The sequence below is a fragment of the Bos indicus genome, chromosome 4 (genome assembly GCF_029378745.1).
Source record: "Bos indicus isolate NIAB-ARS_2022 breed Sahiwal x Tharparkar chromosome 4, NIAB-ARS_B.indTharparkar_mat_pri_1.0, whole genome shotgun sequence".
NCBI classification, from domain to species: domain Eukaryota; kingdom Metazoa; phylum Chordata; class Mammalia; order Artiodactyla; family Bovidae; genus Bos; species Bos indicus.
The window spans coordinates 30,814,226-30,836,131 of record NC_091763.1 but is presented as its reverse complement, the minus strand read 5'-3'; the positions used below and the strand labels follow the sequence as shown (position 1 = coordinate 30,836,131).

Below are 21,906 nucleotides of genomic sequence, written 5' to 3'. Positions count from 1 at the left end.
TTCAGGGGTAAGTCAAAGAAGTTCTATGTGAAAAGTACTGCTTAAGAAATGTAAAGTAAGGTCAGAAGTAAGACTCACTGAACCTCACTGAACTAATAAAAACATGCCTTCAATTTTTATAAAATCATACAATTTCTAGGAAAATCTAAAGAAAGCTGTTACCACAGAATTAAGTTGAAATAAAAAAAGAAACTGTAGAAATATAACCATGTTCCTAGCCGTTCCTATAACAGATTCTTCTTTCCAAGGAAATATGCTATATGCTGACCATACCAACAGGAAACCATCCATCAGGCAGGAAAAGGAAGACAGCGTAAAAACAAACGAGGCTCAAGCCAGCAACATGTGGTTGAAGATCACGGTGTTCCCCACACCTACCTGCAAAGGTATTTCTGGATCCATAGTAAATTGGGGGATTTTATCAGCCCAAGGCAAAAACTTCTTACTTTTGTGGTCCAGATAATAATCAAAAATTGTTCCCTGGGATGGAAACTTCACTGCTTTCATCTCTTTATGCCACCACTGACTGAATTCAGCTTGACAACCAGAAAGCTAAGGAGAACAAGAGAAATTCTTATTGCAGACTTACAGGTAATTCTGAACACATACAAAGCCACCGCAGCTGATCACACAGTGTTTTCAGTGAACACTTCAGAATTACAAACAGGACTGAGTAACTGACAAAAGAAAAATAAATAACTAGAAGGAAGTTATAATAAGTGACAATACCACTGAGGCTGAAAGCTATAACTGCCGTACGTCCATCAGGTACAAATTTTCGGCAGTAATTATTAACTTAAAAAGCAAGGTAAGTTTAGGTGAACCTTAGATGACTCTGACGTTATTCAGTTTGATAACAAGCTATCATGCAGGTCACCCTGCTAAGACAGTGGTTAGCAAACACTAGCGTTTATTTCTACCAATGTCTCCCTCAGTTGATAGCAAAATGGGGAAAGTAGGAACAAACGAATACTTCAAAAAATTAGTAACATTATTGACTCAGACACTGTTCTTTATTTGAGCTTATAGCCTTCGTAGAACTTTCGGTGTTAAAAATATCCCTTCCTTTATAAAGCTGTGGTGATAATAAATGGTCATTTAAAAATAAATGCCCTTATTTAGAAAAACAAACAGTTGGTAACCCTATTTCATTCCTTCAAATCATTAATGAAATTTTGTTGGTCTTTGAAATTTGAAATCTGAGAAGCTCTGCCATGAGGGAAGGGAAAGAACAGACTTGGTTTTCAACTCAGTAGTTGAGCTGAAACTCCACAGATTCCTGTCCCGTAAGAGAATCTTCCAGAAAAGATAATGGAGTAGGAAACAGGTTCTCCTTGCTAGAAGGCGCTTGTTTTTATGATGGCAGGTACAAGCCCTTTGCTGCTAGATTAGCGGTTAGAAAGTGGAGACGGGGAAATTCCAACTGTGTGCTAGCAACTAACAGCCCCTCCTGCACCTACGGGATGACCAGACAAAGCTTCGGAGCTCTCTAAATACACTGTGTGTGTTCACCACATTCACCAACCTTACATGTATCTAAAACTTCAACTCCCATTTTGCCCCAGGGAAATTCAAGTTACTTTTACCTTGGTGTCCTTATGTCCATGGACTATGGCCCACTTTCTGTGTGAGACTGATCAGACACATGAGTAGAGATAGATAGGATGGCTGGAGGGTAGGAGGGTGTGGTTAGGGCTGAGAGGCATGGTCAGCCTTAGCAGGGAGAGCTGATCCCACCAACCTTCCCAACAAGCGGAGCTCACATTCCTATAGACCACTACTTACATATTTAGTTATCTTCAGATTGGCATCACAGGATTTTTTCTTTTTAATCATCCTACCGAAGTTGTTCAGAAACCAAGTTCATTCAAAAAAATATTCCTTATTTGCTACCATTCTTTGTAGGAAGGATGCACATGAGATTTCTACTTTACAATAAAATTTGCTTCACCTAACCACTATGTCAGCAGAGTCATTTTGATGACAAGTCTTCGATCATTCATTCACTCACTAAAATGCATTTGTTCCCGTACTGGGGAAGAAAACAAACAGGGTTTCTGCCCTCACAGAACTTATGGGGGAAATGAAGGGGAAGTATGGTGGAAGCAGAGGTGAAGTCTATGAACACAGAAATAAATACACTGGTATCTTGAAAGCCAACTTTGCTGGAAGTGAGAGAAATGAGGGCATCTATTTTAACTGGATGTACAGGGAATCAACTCTGAGAACAGGCACCAATTAGGGAGCAGAACATTCCAGGAAGAAGTCAACAAGTACAAAGATCTTATCACAGGAAAGAACCTGCATTCCAGAAACTGGCCAGTGCAGCTGGAGGGGAGGGCGCGGCTGAGGAAAAAGTAGGGAGAGACAGGCTGGGCCAAAGCCAAAGGCCTTGTAAATGAAATTCTAAAATTGTATCTTAAAAGCAATAGGAATCCATTAAAGTGTTGTAAATTCTGGAGTGTATCATATAATCCAATTTACATTAAAGAAACCACTCTGGCTGCTGAGTGCATAATGGATGATGGGGCAAGTACAGAAGCAGAAAGACCAGTGAGGAGATTACTTCAGAAGTCAAGTGGGGAATGATAGCAGCTGTTTACAGGAGGCTCAGGGAGGGATGACGGGGACCAATTTTGGAAGGTGTCTGCAACAGCCGGGGTTAAGAACACAGGTCTGAGTCAGTCAGCTGCAGTCTGAACTTGCCTCAGACATAAGCTAGCCATGTGTCTCCAAGGAGGCCAACTTATCTAAGTTTGAGTTCCTTTTTTGTAAAAGAAGAATAGCTATAACTATACAGACAGGATAATTTTTTTTTTTTTTAAGATTCAATAAGCTAGCCTATTAGAAACCCTAAACTCTTTTCCTGACATATATTCATAGAAGGCACCCAAATCTGATGACTAAATGGCTATTCCTAAGACTGTTTCTTGGATCTGCTTCATTCATGTTTCCAGCTTCATAATCTCTCTTTTGAATGCTGTGTAGTTAAAGCAGTTTTGAAAATGTAAAGATGATGATGTCGAATACTAATTGGGGAGAGTGTCTGGGACAGGAAGGGGACCACGTGATGCTCAGCTCCTGGTCTGACTAGCTGGCTTGGAAGGCTGCCAAGTCTGGAAACTGCAAAGATGAAAAGAGGGTCAAGTTGGGAGGAAGGTGAGCCGTCATGATGAGGAACAGAAAAATCTCAGCTGTCAACATCCTTCTCATGCCATTTTACTTGGTTGTACAGCCCTGGAAAAGGAAACACTCTGTGGAGAACACTGGAAAAAAGACAAAGTCATGAGGTTTTGGGGTAGACAGGAATACTCTGCATGTGGCCTCCATGGAGAGGAATCCATATGTGTAAATTCTGCCTTTGAGATAAACCATGTGAAGCCACACAACACTCTTAACTCGGGCAAGAAAGGCTATTATTCTTTAGAAAAAGCACTTGGAGATAACTGAAGAAATGTGGGTTCTGAGAAGGGTCAAAATGAGACTTAGGAGGCCAAGTAAATGCCAAATTCATTTACAGATATAAAGTACAGTAACTTAGTGACAAGTCGCAGAACTGGCCCACAGGTCATAGCAACCATGGATTTTAGAACCTACTGTGACTAAACCAACAAATTTGGGTTACTCTTGGTTGTAATACCTTCCAATTTTAATTCCCAAACATAGTCCACTGGAGAAGAGAATGGCAAACTACTTCAGCATTCTTACCTTGAGAGCCCCATGAACAGCAAGAAAATGCAAAAAGATAGGACATTGAAAGATGAATTCCCCAGGCTGGTAGGTGTTCAACATGCTACTGGAGAAGAGCGGAAAAACAGCTCCAGAAGAAATGAAGAGGCAGAGGCAAAAGGGAAACATTGCCCAGTTGTGGATGTGACTGGAGGTGAAAGTAAAATATTGTAAAGAACAATACTGCATAGGAACCTGGAATGTTAGGTCCATGAACCAAGGTAAATTGGAAGTAGCCAAACAGCAGATGGCAAGAGTGAACATTGACATTTTAGGAATCAGTGAAATAAAATGGACAGGAATGGGTGAATTTAATTCAGATGACCACTGGATCTACTACTGTGGACAAGAATCCCTTAAAAGAAATGGAGTAGCCCTCATAGTCAACAAAATGGTCCAAAATGTGATCTCAAAAATGACAGAATAATCTCGGTTTGTTTCCAAGGCAAACCATTCAACATCACAGTAATCCAAGTCTATGCCCCGGCCAGTAATGCTGAAGAAGATGAAGTTGAACGCTTCTCTGAAGATCTACAAGACCTTCTAGAACTAATTGTAAAAAAAAAAAAAAACAGGCAAGTTTAGCCTTGGAGTACAAAATGAAGCAGGGCAAAGGCTAACAGAGTTTTGCCAAGAGAACGCACTGGTCACAGCAAACACTCTCTTCCAACAACACAAGGGACGCCTCTACCATGGACATCACCAGATGGTCAATACTGAAATCAGATTGATTATATTCTTTGTAGCCGAACATGGAGACGCTCTACACAGTCAGCAAAAACAAGACTGGGAGCTGACTGTGGCTCAGATCATGAACTCCTTATTGCCAAATTCAGACCACTAGGCCATTCAGGTATGACCTAAACCAAATCCCTTATGATTATACAGTGGAAGTGACAAATATTTTCAAGGGATTCGATCTTACAAAGAGTGCCTGAAGAACTATGCATGGAGGTTCATAACACTGAACAGGAGGTGATGATCAAAACCATCCCCAAGAAAAAGAAATGCAAAAAGGCAAGATGGTTGTCCGAGGAGACCTGACAAATAGCTGAGAAAAGAAGAGAAGCAAAAGGCAACGGAAAAAAGGCAAGATATACCCATGTGAATGCAGAGTTCCAAAGAACAGCAAGGAGAGATAAGAAAGCCTTCCTCACGGATCAGTGCAAAGAAATACAGGAAAACAACAGAATGGAAAAGACCAGAGATGTCTTTAAGAAAATTAGAGACACCAAGGCAAAATTTCATGTGAAGATGGGCACAATAAAGGACAGAAACAGTATGGACGTAACAGAAGCAGAAGACATTAGGAAGAGGTGGCAAGAATACACAGAAGAACTGTACAAAAAAGGTCTTACAGACCTGGATAACCACAGTGGTGTGGTTACTCACCTAGAGCCAGATATCCTGGAGCATGAAGTCAAGTGGGCCTTAGGAAGCTTCACTATGAACAAAGTTAGTGGAGGTGATAGAATTCCAGGTGAGCTATTTTAAATTCTAAAAGATGATGCTGTTATAGTGCTGCCCTCAATATATCAGCACGTTTGGAAAAGCCAGCAGTGGCCACAGGATTGGAAAAGGTCAGTCTGCATTCCAATCACAAAGAAGGACAATGACAAAGAATGTTCAAACGATCATACAATTGCACTCACTTCACATGCTAGGAAAGTAATGCTCAAAACCCTACAACAGCTAGGCTTCAACAGTATGCGAACCCAGAACTTCCAGATGTACAAGCTGGATTTAAAAAAGGCAGAGGAACCAGAAATTAAATTGCCAACATCTGTTGGATCATTAGAAAAAGCAAGGGAATTTCAGCAAAACATCTACTTCTGCTTCATTGACTATGCTAAAGCCTTTGACTGTGTGGATCACAACAACTGTGGAACATTCTTATGGGAATACCTGACCACCATATCTACCTCCTTAGAAACCTGTACGCAGTTCAAGAAGCATGGAACAATAGACTGGTTCAAAATTGGGAAAAGAGTACGTCAAGGCTGTATATCATCACCCTGATTATTTAACTTACATGCAGAGCACATCATGCAAAATGCTGGGCTGGATGAAGCACAAGCTGGAATCAAGATTTCTGGGAGAAATATCAATAATCTCAGATATGCGGATGACATCATCCTTATGATGTCTGTTTATGACATCCTTATGATGTCATCCATCTGTTTCTTTTCAGAAAGCAAAGAAGAACTAAAGAGTCTATTGATGAAGTTGAAAGAGGAGAGTGAAAAAGCTGGCTAAAACTCAACATTCAAAAAGCTAAGATCATGGCCTCCAGTCCCATCACTTCATGGCAAACAGATGGGGAAAAAATGAAACCGTGACAAACTTTATTTTCTTGTCCTCCACAATCACTGTGAATGGTGACTGCAGCCATAACAGACATTTGCTCCTTGCAATAAAAGCTATGAACAACCTATACAGCATATTAAAAAGCAGAGACATTACTTTGCCTACAAAGGTCATCTTTAGTCAAAGCTATAGTTTTTCCAGTGGTCACGTATGGATGTGACAGTTGGACCATAAAGAAGACCAAGAGCCAAAGAATGGATTCCTTTGAACTCTGGTGCTAGAGAAGACTCTTGAGAGTTCCTTGGACTACAAGGAGATCCAACCAGTCAATCCCAAAGGAAATCAACTCTGAATATTCATTGGAGGGACTGATGCTGAAGCTGAAACTCCAATACTTTGGCCACCTGATGGGATATGTTAACTCATTGGAAAAGACCCTGATGCTGGGAAAGACTGAAGGCAGGAGAAGCAGGCGGTAACAGCTGATGAGATGGTTGTATGGCATCTCCGACTCAATGGACCTGAGTTTAAGCAGACTCTGGGAGGTGGTAAAGGAGAGGGAGGCCTGGCATGCTGCAGTCCATGGGGTAGCAAAGAGTCAAATGACTAACTGAACAACAACAATACTTATATGTGGAAATATTTTAGGGAAGCCTGGAAGACTTATGCCGTCTATTTTTAATTCAAAGATTCAGGGGTGCCCATAGAAGCACTTATGGCCCTGAGAGATCCTGAGGCACTACGGATAGCCCTTGGAGACAGACATACATGAGTGGGAATCCAGATATTGTCATCGGTTGTCAGTCAAGTTACTTTGCCTGAGTTTTACTTTACCTGCATAGTGATGATACCTTGAATTACTGTAAAGATAACAGGAGAAAATCTATTCACAGACGTGCAAAGAAGGGATTAGATATGTAAATTTCTAAAGGCGAAAAACTCCTACTTTGTACTTTGACAAGTCTAAGCAATTTGTGTGTGTGTGTGTGTGTGTTGGCATGCGCACATGTGTCTATGCAAGTTCTTAAGTGTTTACCAAAAAGAAATCAGAAGTCACAGACCATGCTAGGAATGTTGTATAGGTGTGATAGCCTCGTTTTAGGCCAAAGGAAAGGACAGCGGAAAGGAAGCAGCCTGGGGTTGATTATAGCTCATGAGGACCACCCTAGGAATGTGTGAGACTAGGCAGAAGTAAGAGGAGTAGAGATCTGGAAACCAATGAGCAGGCTATTATGTGCTATGGATTGAACTGTCTCCTCACCAAAATCACATGCTGCAGCCTTAATCCCCAATGTGGTAGTATTTGGAGATGGGCCCTTTGGGAGGTATTTATATTGAGATGAGGGCCTGAGGGTGGGTCCCTCATGTTGGGATTAGTGCCTTTACACAAAGAGACTCAAGAAAGCATTTTATCTTTCTTTCTGCCTTGTGAAGACACAGAAAAAGGCATCTGTCTGCAAGGCACGAAGAAGGTCCTCACCAGAACTTGACCATGCTGGCACCTTGACCTTGGACTTGTAGCCTCCAGAACTGAGGGAAAGTAAATTTCTGCTGTTTAAGACACCCAGAGCATGATATTTTGTTACAGCAGCCTGAGCCAAAACAATGTGATAGCTCAGAGCAAGCTAAAGCTGATACACTCCTGAATTAAGGCTGTAGGGATACAGACAAGGGGACAGACGTGACAGCTACTTTCTATCTGAAAGGAGCTGATGCCCACAGGATGTAGATGGAAGAATGATGTCTCCCAGGTTTTTAATCAGAGCAACTGGGAGAAATGTATCACTGAGGAAAAGGGGCAAGAGGAAGAGCACAGAGAGGTGAGGGGCAGATGCAGCACCCTGTCTCGGGCACACTGGGACACTGCTGGTGTGGACCTGGAACCTTGGGGCTCCGAAGAGAGATCTGGTGGAAGACTATGGACCTGCCTTGTCAGCCGAGGAAAGCACCGCCAGCCTCAATGAGCTTGCCTGACAATGCACAAGCTTAGGAGTGAATAGGGCTAGTAGGTAGCTTTATGATACTTACATACCCCAAAACCCCCAAACCCACAGGGATCACATATAATAATATTTTTCTCCAAATAAAACTACTCCTGTAAACTATTTCTACACATACCTGATCTTGTAGCAGAGTGCCTCCGAACGCCCAGATACAAGCAAAGACAAAGTAGGCCTCATAAACTTCCTTTGGGCTGTCAGAAGGTACATTTTCAGGAGTCAATAAACACTCCAGAAGAGTACAAATAGTCTAAAGAAAAAGAAAAAGCCATTCTTTCAGGGCAACAATTTTTTTTTTTAATAACCAGTGAAGAAAATTCATAGGACTTAGGAATAAATCCTCTGTACCCTTAAGAGATGTTATGATTTTCCCCAGCTCTGTAATGTGCTATCCTGGGAGACGCATAAATGACTGCCTTGGGTTTCTGAGTTGGCAGTGGAACCCCTTGGCCACTTTCAACCAGACGTATCTTCTATGTAACAACAAACGATCAAAAAAAACCCCCCTATTATCATAAATTAATTAATAATCACTATAATAAAGAGAAATACACATTAAAAAAAACAAGGGGGATACAGCTGTGCTGTCTTTTTTAAATAAGTAGTGAGTCCTTCTATACATAGGACTCTATAACCCACTTTCTCACTTAAAAACAAAGTAAAGGCGTTTTTCTCTCCAGCACGTGTTGCCCTACAACATCACTGGGAACGAAGGCACGAGGTGGAAGGGATGTGTGACTACTGCCCTCCAGTAGACATTTAGATAACTCACTTTCCCTTCATTCTCTGGCAGCTGTTTCCCCCACCTGTTGTCATAAATTTAGAAAGTCAGACTGGCTGCCCTTAGCTTGTGGCATTTTTTGGACGTGAGACTACATCTAACTCTGGAAGAAATGCTATTCAGGAACTTGCTCTTCAGATCCTCCGTGTGAAAGGGCTCCATTGGTCTGAAATTCCCTCCATGTCCAGGGCAATGAGGTCAGTAACAAAGGGAACACGGCTGCGGCTAAGGCCTGTCTCATGTGAAATAATACCCATAACGAACACGCTTTTTAGCTCGCACAAAAATGGTTGTCATGAACTAGCGCTGTCACAGACCCTCGAAACTCAGGAGACCCTTCCCCCAGCTTTCGGAGGCAGTGGTAGATGTTTATCAATATCATGCACACAGCACGGAAAGCTGTAACAAGGCGAGTGACGTGTGTGTGTCGCCCTCCCAATCCTGAGAGGCAGGGAAAATGGTAATATGGAAAATTGGTCCTGGCATAAGTTGGAAGTGTTTTTGAAAATTTAATTAGTTGAGCACCTGTCACATTTTCATTAGGAAAAAAAAAAAAAAACTTTATTGGAGGATAGTTGCTTTACAACCTGTCATTTTCTCAATCTCTCTCTTGATTTCCATTATTTTATATTGTGCTGTGCTTGCTACTTTAAAATAATCTTCTAATCAAATAAAATTCACCAATTTGTTGTCAAGAAAAATCATGTAAAACCCTGAGACTTTGCTATTCCTGAGTAGAAGCCATGTTGGTCTAAGCAACTGTTAAAATCAAAATGAAAAAGACTAAAAGGTGTCAAAATTATGCCATCCACTGACCTGAACGTGCTAAGAACTCGTACGAGTTTTCTATTTTCTCCCAAACACAGTACTTGGAAAACATTTTAAGCTCTGCACCAGCAATTAATATAATCACACCTTGGTGTATATTCTGAAAGAGTTAAACCACCTTAACAAATGCAAAGCAAGAAAGTTTCATATACTGGAAAACATAGTACATTAATTTCTTAAAGCGGCCTTTTAAAAGAATGAAATGATACCATTTACAGCTACATGGATGGACCTAGAGATTATTGTACTAAGTGAAGTTAGACAAAGAAAGGCACATATACGGCATCACTTACACATGGAATCTAAAGTACAACACACATGAACTTATCTATGAAGTGGAGACAGATTCATGGGCTTAGGGGACAGACTTGTGGTGGCCAAAGCGGGGGCGCAGTGGGAGGGATAGACTGGAGTTCAGGATCAGCAGATGCAAGCTGGTATATGTAGAATGGATGAACAACAAGGTCCTAAGTATAGCACACGGTGTGTGTATGTGTTAATTGCTCAGTCATGTTTGACTCTTTGAGACCCCATGGACTGTAGCCTGCCAGACTCCTCTGTCCATGGAATTCTCCAGGCAAGAATACTGGGGTGGGTTGCCATTTCCTTCTCCAGGGGATCTTCCTAACCTGGGGATCAAACCTGGGTCCTCTGCATTGCACACAGATTCTTTACCACCTGAGCCACCAGGGAAACCCCGCCAGGCTCCTCTGTCCATGGGGATTCTCCAGGCAAGAACACTGGAGTGGGTTGCCATGCCCTCCTCAACTCAATTACAGTAAAAAATAATCTAAGCAAGTTTCTTGTACACTCATTTTTGTCTTTATTTTTTTCCCTTATAAGCAGTCACAGCAAAGAGATGACTTTATGCAATAGCAGCCAGAAAGGAGTTAAGGATAAAACGCCATTTCTGAATACTACAAAAAAAGGAAGTGAGAGCAAAAATCATATTAATTCCTACTGACCTATTTTCACACTACTCTTAAATGAAAAAGTTCACACCACAGAGAAACACAAATATATAAGTCAACTTGAGAAAGAACACGATACTTGCTTTTTGCAAGTATTACACCAAAGGAAGTCTAATTAGGCTAACCACATAATTAATTCATTATGAATAAATTCAGACCTGCTTTCAGAAATAAATTATACCTCAGATAATTACTGGTGAAGACTATCGTTTACTTAATTGGTGTGCGAATTATCCAAAAACCTGAACTTTCTCTTCTTATTATGCTTGTGACTTTCTAATTTAGCGTCAAACAAATTCTGTAATAGTAACTTCACAGTAACAAAGTACTTCAAAACCAATTTTGCTCCTAAAGAGAAACAAATAAAGGTTTCTAATTGTAAACCTTCTGTGAAGTTTTATACTTGTAAAGGCTGGGAGATCGTTTTTCCTCACACTGAGATTAAGATCACAACCTTCATTTCTGTGTGCCCTGCATTATCTTCATTTGCTGTCATGACAATGTATCATACATACTCTTCACTCTTAGCAGCTGTCTGACAATAAGGATCCGGAAAAAAAAACCTGTCCCTGAAATACTATGAACTCTTCATCTAGACTGGCCCGGACTTGAGGACTATTCTGGGGAGGGGGGAGTAAAGGAAGGGAGGAAAGAATGGGAGGTCTGTCAGGCCAGGTTGGGTAGGGGTTGGTTTTTCAGGTGATATTCAGTAGCTTTCTCTTACTCACTGGTCAAAATCTTTAATTGCATGAATTTATGGTTTTCAAAAAACACACTGAGCACCTTCTCTGGGCCAGCTGCTTAGGAAACAGAAAAATAAATGAAGCTGTTACAACCCTGTTCTTACTTCATGCAAATATATTTGGGAAAAACACAATGATGCAATGATACATTTGGCGCCTACTGAGTGCTTTGCGTTATGGAAATCTCTGGAGATATACAAATGATAATAGGTGGCTCCAGGGCTCTAGTTCACAGTCTACTCAGAGAAACAGACCACAAACCCAAATGGTCAAGGCACATGACAGGCATGTGATAGAGGGCTGCCAAAAGCACAGGGGGACGTGGGGGCTGGCGGGGTGTGGGGCAACCTAATCCTTCCAGAAACCACTTCATGATTTCGAACAAGAACTTCTTTTTTGATCAAACCAAATCAGGACTACTGTGTGAAACAGAGGTACCCAAGACAAACCTGCACCAGGCTGCTCTCTGGAATTGAAGTGATGGTTTTAAAGCTTGTTCTCAGCTTTTCCAAGCAGGCAGGAACGTATTTATCAAAAAGAATTGTTAAATTGGCCTTTTCTGACTGATGCCGCCTTCTGTCTATCCAACTGGCCACATACCTGAAAAAGAGCACAGAAAGGCTTTTATTGAGCACCAGGCTTGAAAAGCAGAAATTCACGTACTCAAAAGCTTCCCCCTTCAACACAGCTTGGTCCAATACTTCAGGGACATGTAGAGTGGGTTCACTCTATTTCTCAAATGGCAAATATTTTAAAATGACCCTTTATACACTTGTTTTAATGGCCACTTTTACCCAAATGAAAAGAATGTAAAAGAAACTACTAACGGCACTTAGAAACCCAACATAATAGAGGATAAGTAGGCCATTACTGAGCATTTATAAGGAAGTATAGTTTGTCATTTCCCAGAGCACTGAAACTATTTTCAGAGGGTAGGCTTTATTTATGAAAACAGCTTGGGGTTTTTCTTGATTAAAATTGGCGTCGATTTTTTAGTAATGAAAAATCAGTTACAAATAAAGAGGCGAAAATTTCATAGGGACCATTTCCAAGTCCCTCCTGCTCACTGGACTGAACGTAACTCTAACCTGAGAGCTGACAATGTGGCTCCTGTGTGTGTGCTCAGTTGCGTCCAACTGTCTACGGCCCCATGGACTGTAGCCCACCAGGCTCCTCTGCCCAAGGAATTTTCCAGGCAAGAATAATGCAGTGGGGTGCCATTTCCTACTCTAGGGGATCTTCCTGACCCAGGGATCAAACCCTCATCTTCTGCTTGGCAGACAGATTCTTTATCACGAGCATCAACTGGGAAGCCAATGAGTGGCTCTACAATGGCATCTCACCCTTGGGTGCAGGCGCATAAATCTGAAGCTTGTAAAATGTCACTACTTACCTTCATATTTCTAACATTAATAAAATAATGTTTGTCAATAAAATGAAACATGACTTAGTTGCACCCACAGTAGTCTCTGGAAAGAAACTGTATGATATGACATGAAAAATAATTGCTCAAAGAGTTCTCATCAAACAAGAAACAGTGGTCACAAATCCATGTGGCTGCCACCAGAGACAGTGCAACCAGATCAATGACAGCTATACCTTATTTTAAGCAAATCAGATTGCATATTTTTAATATCAAAAGAAATTAAGGCAAAATGATTATCTCACAAAGGCTCCCTCTGATAATCGTAGGGCTTCATGATGGGGTTTTATTAAATATTCAACTATCTATACACTATTGCTAGATTTATGAACTATCAACTATTACAACTTTTTCAGGTCAAAGAGGAATGATTTTCAGCTGAAGTTCAGTTGCATGATGGTAACTGAAAGGTCACTTCTGGTGCTCTCTGAGTTACATCCAGTGGGTGCCACAGAAGAGTGGAATAATGGAATACGGTTGCTAGGTACTCAGAATGAAAGCCACACCTACCCCTTAGCTACTCTTTTTATTCTACACACGCTGGCAGAACTGAAGTCTCAGTATCCAGAGCTTTTTTTGGTGGGGTGCAGGGGGAATTATTTAGGGAGATGCGGCTCTGAGTCAGACTGCCCGGATCTTTATCCTTCCTTTAACTGTTTCCCTGGGCAGGTTAGTTAATGTCTCTGTTTCTTAACTGGCAATGGAGATGATGATGACATGCTTTTCCTAGGGTTGCTCTGAGGAGCAAATGAGTTCTCATGTATTAAGTGCTTAGATTAATAACTGACATATAACAAATTTCCAATCAATGCTACTCATTAGCACAGAGTTGGTGTAATTGGGAGAACTGGGTTCAGATCCTGGTTTTGCCCCTCTGCGCATCTCCTAAAGGCAGCAGTGTCCCTCAGGGCAGGCAGTGCTCTGTTGGGTTTAAGATATTCTACCCCAGCTCCCCACCTCTGTCTTTGGTCTCTGTGGCGGCAGAAGGCTGTGCAGGGCTAACTAGGAGCTGCAGCCTCAACAAAGCCACAGAGGGGGAAATGGGCTTTGCACTTAGGTAATAGCTACTTCATTAACCCTCACTGGCAGTAGCCAAAGTCTCAAAGGGAAAGCCTACCAGGCCCAAGAGTAAATGATGCTGTTGTACAAATTATGTCCACAAAAATGAAAGTGAATTCAATCAAACCAGGAGATGTGGTAAGAGTTGAAACTGATTGGAGGCAAACAAACAAAAAAAGAAACAAAATGACCTCTGCTAGCAGTCAACCACAGCATATAGCACTGGAAGGTAAGGAAAAAAAGGGTCTATATTGTTAAATGTGGACATTTGAAAATACTATGTATAAATTACTGCTAAATTTAGTAAACATTAAAAGGCAGCAAATTATCTTCAGCAATGGAAAAACTGAAGCTATAGATCTATGCTATTGGCAATTCCTTCCACCCTATTTTTTAAAAGATGCTGTAGATTTGAATATGGCCAAATGAAACACACTGCTACCATACAAGTAAAAACATCATATATTTATTCCTTACCTACATATGAGTTCACCCACGTCACTGCCCCTGCCTCAGGAAATAGCTGCCTTAATGCAACAGATGCCTTAATGCATCACCTTAACGCTAATGTCTAGGTCACTAACAGAATCTTTGGCTCGTGGTGCCTGCAAATCTGTTCCATATAAGCACCTGTGTTGCGCCTCCTCCTTCTCCAGAAGTCTCATAGGTACATCACTCCTATAGGAACATCACAGGAAGTCTACAGCCCTGCAGTTGAGAAACTATAAAGGCAGCCAAAGTTTTCAGGCTTCTGAAGATATTATTTATTACTCTAAGTCTGGCATGGGGATCCCATCCTACAGCACAAGAGGAATTCAGAGCTCTCTATAGTTTGCCCCTCGTGGCAAGATTTTGGTTTTCTATCATTCATGGGGGCCTAGAAAACAGCAGAAGCTGAAAAGGACCTACAGATCAGCAGTGTACATCGATGACTTCTGAATCTGTGTGTTTACACGTACAAACAGAATCCAAAGATGAAAGGATGGGATTGTAGGGATAGAAGACTAAGATCATCCAATATGGGTGACTGAATGAGTGAGACAAAGGTAGAATATTTTCAACTAAATTATTAGAGAAATGCAAATCAGAAGTACAATGAGGTACCACCTCACACCACTCAGAATGGCCATCATTAAAAAGTCTACAAATAGCAAATGCTGGCAAGGATATGGAGAAAAGGGAATCTTTCTACATTATTGGTGGGAATGCAAATGGGTTCAACCACTATGGAAAATAATATGGAGGTTCCTCAAAAAAAACTAAAAATAGAATTGCCATATGATCCATCAATCCCACTCCTGGGCATATGTCAGGAAAAAACAAAATTTTGAAAAAAAATACACGCACCCCTATGTTCATAACAGCATGATTCACAATAGATAAGAAATGGAAACAAGCTAAAAGATCATCCACAGATGAATGGATAAAGAAGATGCAGTGTGTGAATACACACACACACACACACACACACACACACACACACACATAATGAACAGTACTTAACTGTTAAAAAAAAAAAAAAGAAAGGAGGCCGTTTGAGGCAACATGGATGGACCTTAGAGGTTATTATACTAAGTGAAGTAAATCAGAAAGATAAAGACAAATATATGATATCACTGACATGTGGAATCTAAAATAGGACACAAGTGAACTTACCTATGAAACAGAAACAGACTCACAGACACAGAGAATGGGCTGGCTGCCAAGGGGGAAGGAGGGTGGGAGGCATGTTTGGGGTTGGCAGATGCAAACCATTATGTGTGTGTGTGTGTGTGACTGAGTGACTTTGCTGTACACCTGAAACTAGCACAACACTATAAATCAACCGTACTTCAAAAAAATCAAGTTTTTAAAAGAAACATTTTCAACTAAAGTAATAGAGGGAAAAGTATGATCTGAAGCTGTGGCTCCCAAAAGTTATCTTCCAGGAATCAGACAAAATTTCAGAAATAGTCCTGCCTTTTCCTATCATTGTGCACAAGCTATGCAATACACATTTTGGTAGATCCCATTTTCAGTTATGCTCACTTTAAATAATTATAAATGAATTTAATTGTTCTCTGGTTTTCTCTGCATTTTATTCCTTTCTACTAGGAAAAATTCTCACTGATGATAATTTTTAGAAATTTACTTCTAATTTATCTCAAGATCTCAACAGATGTAGGAGTCTTTCAGTATACTTACTTAGAACTCAGAATTAAAATAGTATTTGATTCAGCTAGTCACTTACTGATATGATTTTAAGGATGTTGTTTGACTTATCTTTAAAATGTGGACATAAAATTATGCATTTAAATAGCTCAGTGAATTTTAACAAAAAATGTTCTTAGCAGGTTAAGTAATAAGAGCAATCTATTTATTCCTCAGTTGGAACATAGTATTTCATAATCTCCTCTATCCAAAATATCAGTTTCCACATATGAATTAAGAAAATATATTTCCTAACTCTGGACACTAAAGGTTCTAGAAGCAATGACATACCAATGGCAATGAGCACTCTAGCATGGTATCTTGGATTCTAAATACTACTCCTTAGACAACTCCTGGCTCCTTAGAGAAATGGCCGAATGGAGTGTAGGGGAAGGAAAGTCTCAGATGACCCATGAATAGAAAATGACACTCCCCAAAAAGAAAAAGGAAGGGGGAAGAGAAAAAGGAGAGAGGAAGTGAGGAAAAAGAGTAGAAAGGAAGAATAGAAATAGTTTCTTTTTTACTAAAAAAATGTCACTTAATACACAGAGACAGAAAGGTGGACCCACTTTGCAACCACTCTGCAACTATCAGTCTTTGACATATCTGGCTTCTTCTCTTCAAAGCTCTAAACATCATGAAATAAAAAGGTGGATAGATATTCTAGATTAAAGGAGAAGACAGAGATAAGTAAGTGCAATGCATGGTCCTTGTTTTGATGTTGGATTAAAAAAAAAAAAAAAGCTACAGAGGAAATTCCCAGAGGCACTGGGAAATTTTGAAAAATCACTGTTTCGATAATATTATAACAAAGATAAATTTCTTAGGTATGTTTATTGGACTTATGTTCATGTAGGACCCACTCTAGTTCTTAGGGAGGAACTGTCAATGTCTCCAACTCATTTTCAGATAATTCAGCAAAAATAAAAGTAGACAATTTATGTCTGTCTCTGCCTTTGAGAGGGAGTGTATGTACAGCCAAAGAGAAAGTAAATTGGGTAAAATTGTAAAAATTGATAACTGCAGGAAAAGACTGCATGGTTATACAATGTACTACCTACCACCTTTTTAACTTTTTAAATATTTTTCAACACTTTCAAATTAAAGAGTTGGGGGAAACTGAGACCTTAGATATTGGCTTTGGAAATTACATTAATGATTATATTGATCTCAGAGATAATTATGGATTAAATGAGTCAATACATGTAAAGCTATCATATTTTTTAATATTATGACATTAAAGCAAGGTAATAAAGTATCTGATAATATGGTGTAAAAAAATACCCCTCCCAACTGAAATAGTCACTTTTTAATAGTACACTGAAACTTTCTGGCAGTAGGAGGTAAAAATGTAAAAATATCCTGTACAGAGGATGCCCACTATTACGGATAATGACCTGGATAGACCCTTTAGTCACACAAAGGAAAATGAAAATCTACCCATTGATCTTAATTAGAACCAAACCTCCATAAAAACAGAATCTAATGGTAAAGAGGGGTTTAACTTTCTCAAGAATGCAAATCAGGTGAATCTTCTGCCATCCTATGATCTCTGACATACTAGATGAAAGTCCTTCTTTGGGGATTTAGACAGCCTCTGTTAGCACAAACTCCATATGTTACTGAGACAATTACAGAGACCTTGGGAACCGTGAGATTTACTACTGAAATCAGACGACACCAGTGGGGGTGAGGGGTCTCATGAATGAAATGGGGTACCAGGACCACCTCTGCTCTCTGCATGGGAAGGTCAAGGGACACTGGAGATTCTCCTTCATCTAGTCCCCAATCAACAGAAATGGCCTAGGAGCCAGTCAAAATCCTAGCTGGAGAAAGCAGCTGTTAGTCCAAGAAGAACTCTCCATCTTAGACTTTAAAAATCAGTTCTTCCCCTAGCTTCACAGAAACCTGAGTATGGCTCTTCTTGACTGTTGAGTTAGAGGATGAGACTTTCAGTAAACAAATCAGGACACAGAAAAGTAGCCTGGAGAAGTGCATGAGTCAGGAGTCTGGCAGGGAACAGAAGTCATCCTTGAATCAGGATAATAGAGAAGGATCAATAAAAGGACTATTGGGAAAGGAAAGGGCTACCAGAACCTGGAAGTAAAGAATCTCATGGAGAGATTTAAGAGGAGTTTCTCAGGTTGCTCAGTGGGTAAAGAATCTGCCTGCAATGCAGGAGATGCAGGAGACACTGGTTCCATCCCTGGGTTGGGAAGATCCCCTGCAGGAAGGCATGGCAACCCACTCTAATATTCTTGCCTGGAGGATCCCATGGACAGAGGGGCCTGGTGGGCTATAGTCTATAGGGTCGCAAAGAGTTGGACACGACTGAACACATACGCACGCTGATGAAGGACAGTCATCCTGTTGTAGTCCTATGGGGAGGGAGCGGGAGGAATGAAGAGATCTCACTCTCCTTTCTCCCTCTCATTTCCTGTCAGTGCTCCCCATTGGTCAAACCAACCAGAAGCCAGAGGGCAAGGAACGTACTGATGTGGTCCACACAGGACAGCCACTGGGTGCACAGAGCAGGGTGGAGGGGTAAAGAGATCACCGACACAAGAAGCATACCGTCACAGCACTGTTCACGCGCAGAGCGCAGATGTTTCCACAGCACAGAGTGGGAATACGAGAGAAGGTGACAAGGAACCACCAGAATAAATGACGAAAAGTGTAAGCATCTGAAAAGTAAGCAAGTGGGCACAATAAACTTGTTCTAAATCAAAGTATCACCGCTTTGTTCACATATGCATATTATATAAATATATATACACACACATATATGCTCACTAAAGATATACTGACACCTAAGTGCTCCACGTGAGCTTTTATTATTTATTCACTTAGTCAACAAATGTATGTATTTACATGTGCAAGCCATGAACGCGATGTCCAACTAAAAATGACAACTGCATAAAGGTGCTAATTTATTTTAGATTAGCCTAATTAATTAGCACTAAATTTAATCACTAATATTTTCTTCAAATAGTCAAATACAATTTTAGCTTTTTTAACATCTAAGATTAATAGTTCAGTTCAGTTGCTCAGTCATGTCTGACGCTTTGTGACCCCATGGACTGCAGCATGCTGAGCTTCCCTGCCCATCACCAACTCCCGAAGCTTGCTCAAACTCATGTCCATTGAGTCAGTGATGTCATCCAACCATCTCATCCTCAGTCGTCCCCTTCTCCTACCTTCAATCTTTCCCAGTATCAGGGTCTTTTCCATAGAGCTGCTGAGAAGCCGACTCACAAACTGCAGAACAATTATACCAAAGAAATTCTCGCACTGTTAGGAAAGTTCTTGGACCAACAACAGATTTCCCAACCTGGGGATCCAGCAAACGGGACAGAGAATCCCCAGGGAATTTGACTTTGGAGGCCAGTGGGACTGGATTACAGAACTTCCACAGGACTAGGGAAACAACTCTTGGAGGGTAGAAATAAAACCTTGTATGCACCAGGAGCCAGGAGAAAGGACCAGTGTCCCCACAACAGACTGAGTCAGACTTGCCTGTGAGCCTTCAGGAGTCTCTGGTGGAGGTGTGGGTTAACAGTTTGGCCTCAGGCCAAACAACACAGAGGGAACACAACCCCGCCCATCAACAGAAAATTGGATTAAAGATTTACTGAGCATGGCCCAAACACCCTCTTCCAACAACACAAGAGAAGACTCTACACATGGACATCACCAGATGGTCAACACTGAAACCAGACTGATTATATTCTTTGTAGCCAAAGATGGAGAAGCTCAATACAGTCACAAAAACAAGAATGGGAACTGACTGTGGCTCAGATCATGAACTCCTTATTGCCAAATTCAGACTTAAACTGAAGAAAGTAGGGCAAACCACTAGATCATTCAAGTATGACCTAAATCAAATTCCTTACAATTATACAGTGGAAGTGAGAAAAAGATTTAAGGAACTAGATCTGATAGAGTGCCTGATGAACTATGGATGGAGGTTCATGACACTGTACAGGAGACAGGGTCAAGACCATCCCCAAGAAAAAGAAATGCAAAAAAGCAAAATGGCTGTCTGAGGAGGCCTTACAAATAGCTGAGAAAAGAAGAGAAGTGAAAAGCAAAGCAGAAAAGGAAAGCTATACTCATTTGAATGCAGAGTTCCCAAGAATAGCAAGGAGAGATAAGAAAGTCTTCCTCAGTGATCAATGCAAAGAAATAGAGGAAAACAATAGAATGAGAAAGACTAGAGATCTCTTCAAGAAAATTAGAGATACCAAGGGATTATTTCATGCAAAGATGGGCTCAATAAAGGACAGAAATGGTATGGACCTAACAGAAGCAGAAGATATTAAGAAGAGGCAGGAAGAATACACAGAAAAACTGTACAAAAAAGATCTTCATGACCCAGATAATCATGATGGTGTGATCACTGACCTAGAGCCAGACATCCTGGAATGTGAAGTCAAGTGGGCCTTAGGAAGCATCGCTAGGAACAAAGCTAGTGGAGGTGATGGAATTCCAGCTGAGCTATTTCAAATCCTAAAAGCTGATGCTGTGTGAAAGTGCTGCACTCGATATGCCAGCAAATTTGGAAAATGTAGCAGTGGCCACAGGACTGGAAAAGGTCAGTATTCATTCCCATTCCAAAGAAAGACAATGCCAAAGAATGCTCCAACTACTGCACAATTGCACTCATCACACACACTAGTAAAGAAATGCTCAAAATTCTCCAAGCCAGGCTTCAACAATATGTGAACCGTGAACTTCCAGATGTTCAAGCTGGATTTAGAAAAAGCAGAGGAACCAGAGTTCAAATTGCCAACATCCGCTGGATCATCAAAAAAGCAAGAGAGTTCCAGAAAAACATCTATTTCTGCTTTATTGACTATGCCAAAGCCTTTGACTGTGTGGATCACCACAAACTATGGAAAAATCTTCAAAAGATGGAAATATCAGACGACCTGACCTGCCTCCTCAAAAATCTGTATGCAGGTCAGGAAGCAACAGTTAGAACTGGACATGGAACAACAGACTCGTTCCCATAGGAAAAGGAGTACGTCAAGGCTGTATATCGTCACCCTGTTTATTTAACTTATATGCAGAGTACATCATGAGAAGTGCTGGGCTGGATGAAGCACAAGCTGGAATCAAGACTGCTGGGAGAAATACGAATAACCTGAGATATGCAGATGACACCATCCTTATGGCAGAAAGTAAAGAAGAACTAAAGAGCCTCTTGATGAAAGTGAAAGAGGAGAGTGAAAAAGCTGGCTTAAAGCTCAACATTCAGAAAAGTAAGATCATGGCATTCGGTCCCATCACTTCATGGCAAATAGATGGGAAAACAGTAGAAACAGTGGCTGACTTTATTTTTGGGGGGGGCTCCAAAATCACTGCAGATGGTGTCTACTGCCATGAAATTAAAAGACACTTACTCCTTGGAAGGAAAGTTATGACCAACCTAGACAGCATATTAAAAAGCAGAGACGTTACTTTGCCAACAAAGGTCTATCTAGTCAAGGCTATGGTTTTTGCAGTAGTCATGTATGGATGTGAGAGTTGGACTATAAAGAAAGCTGAGTGCCGAAGAATTGATGATTTTGAACTGTGATGTTGGAGAAGACTCTTAAGAGTCCCTTGGACTGCAAGGAGATCCAACCAGTCCACCCTAAAGGAGATCAGTCTGGGTGTTCACTGGAAGAACTGATGTTGAAGCTGAAACTCCAATATTTTGGCCAACTGATGCGAAGAACTGACTCATTTGAAGACCCTGATGCTGGGAAATATTGAAGGTGGGAGGAGAAGGGGACGACAGAGGATGAGGTGGTTGAATGGTATCACCGACTCAATGGACATGAGTTTGAGTAAACTTCAGGAGTTGGTGATGGACAGGGAGGCCTGGTGT

General features: G+C 40.9%; 1 protein-coding gene across 1 annotated transcript in view; it reads right to left on the bottom strand.

Annotated features, from left to right (window-relative positions):
* DNAH11 (dynein axonemal heavy chain 11) overlaps positions 1 to 21,906 on the bottom strand; it is a 368,614-nt gene that overhangs the window by 182,714 nt on the left and 163,994 nt on the right. Inside the window, exons 43-45 of the mRNA XM_070787580.1 lie at positions 11,809 to 11,959; positions 8,155 to 8,286; positions 379 to 552 (exon numbers count right to left, since the gene is read on the bottom strand). Coding sequence (XP_070643681.1) covers positions 379 to 552; positions 8,155 to 8,286; positions 11,809 to 11,959 — 457 coding nt within the window. The remainder of the gene's footprint in view (positions 1 to 378; positions 553 to 8,154; positions 8,287 to 11,808; positions 11,960 to 21,906) is intronic.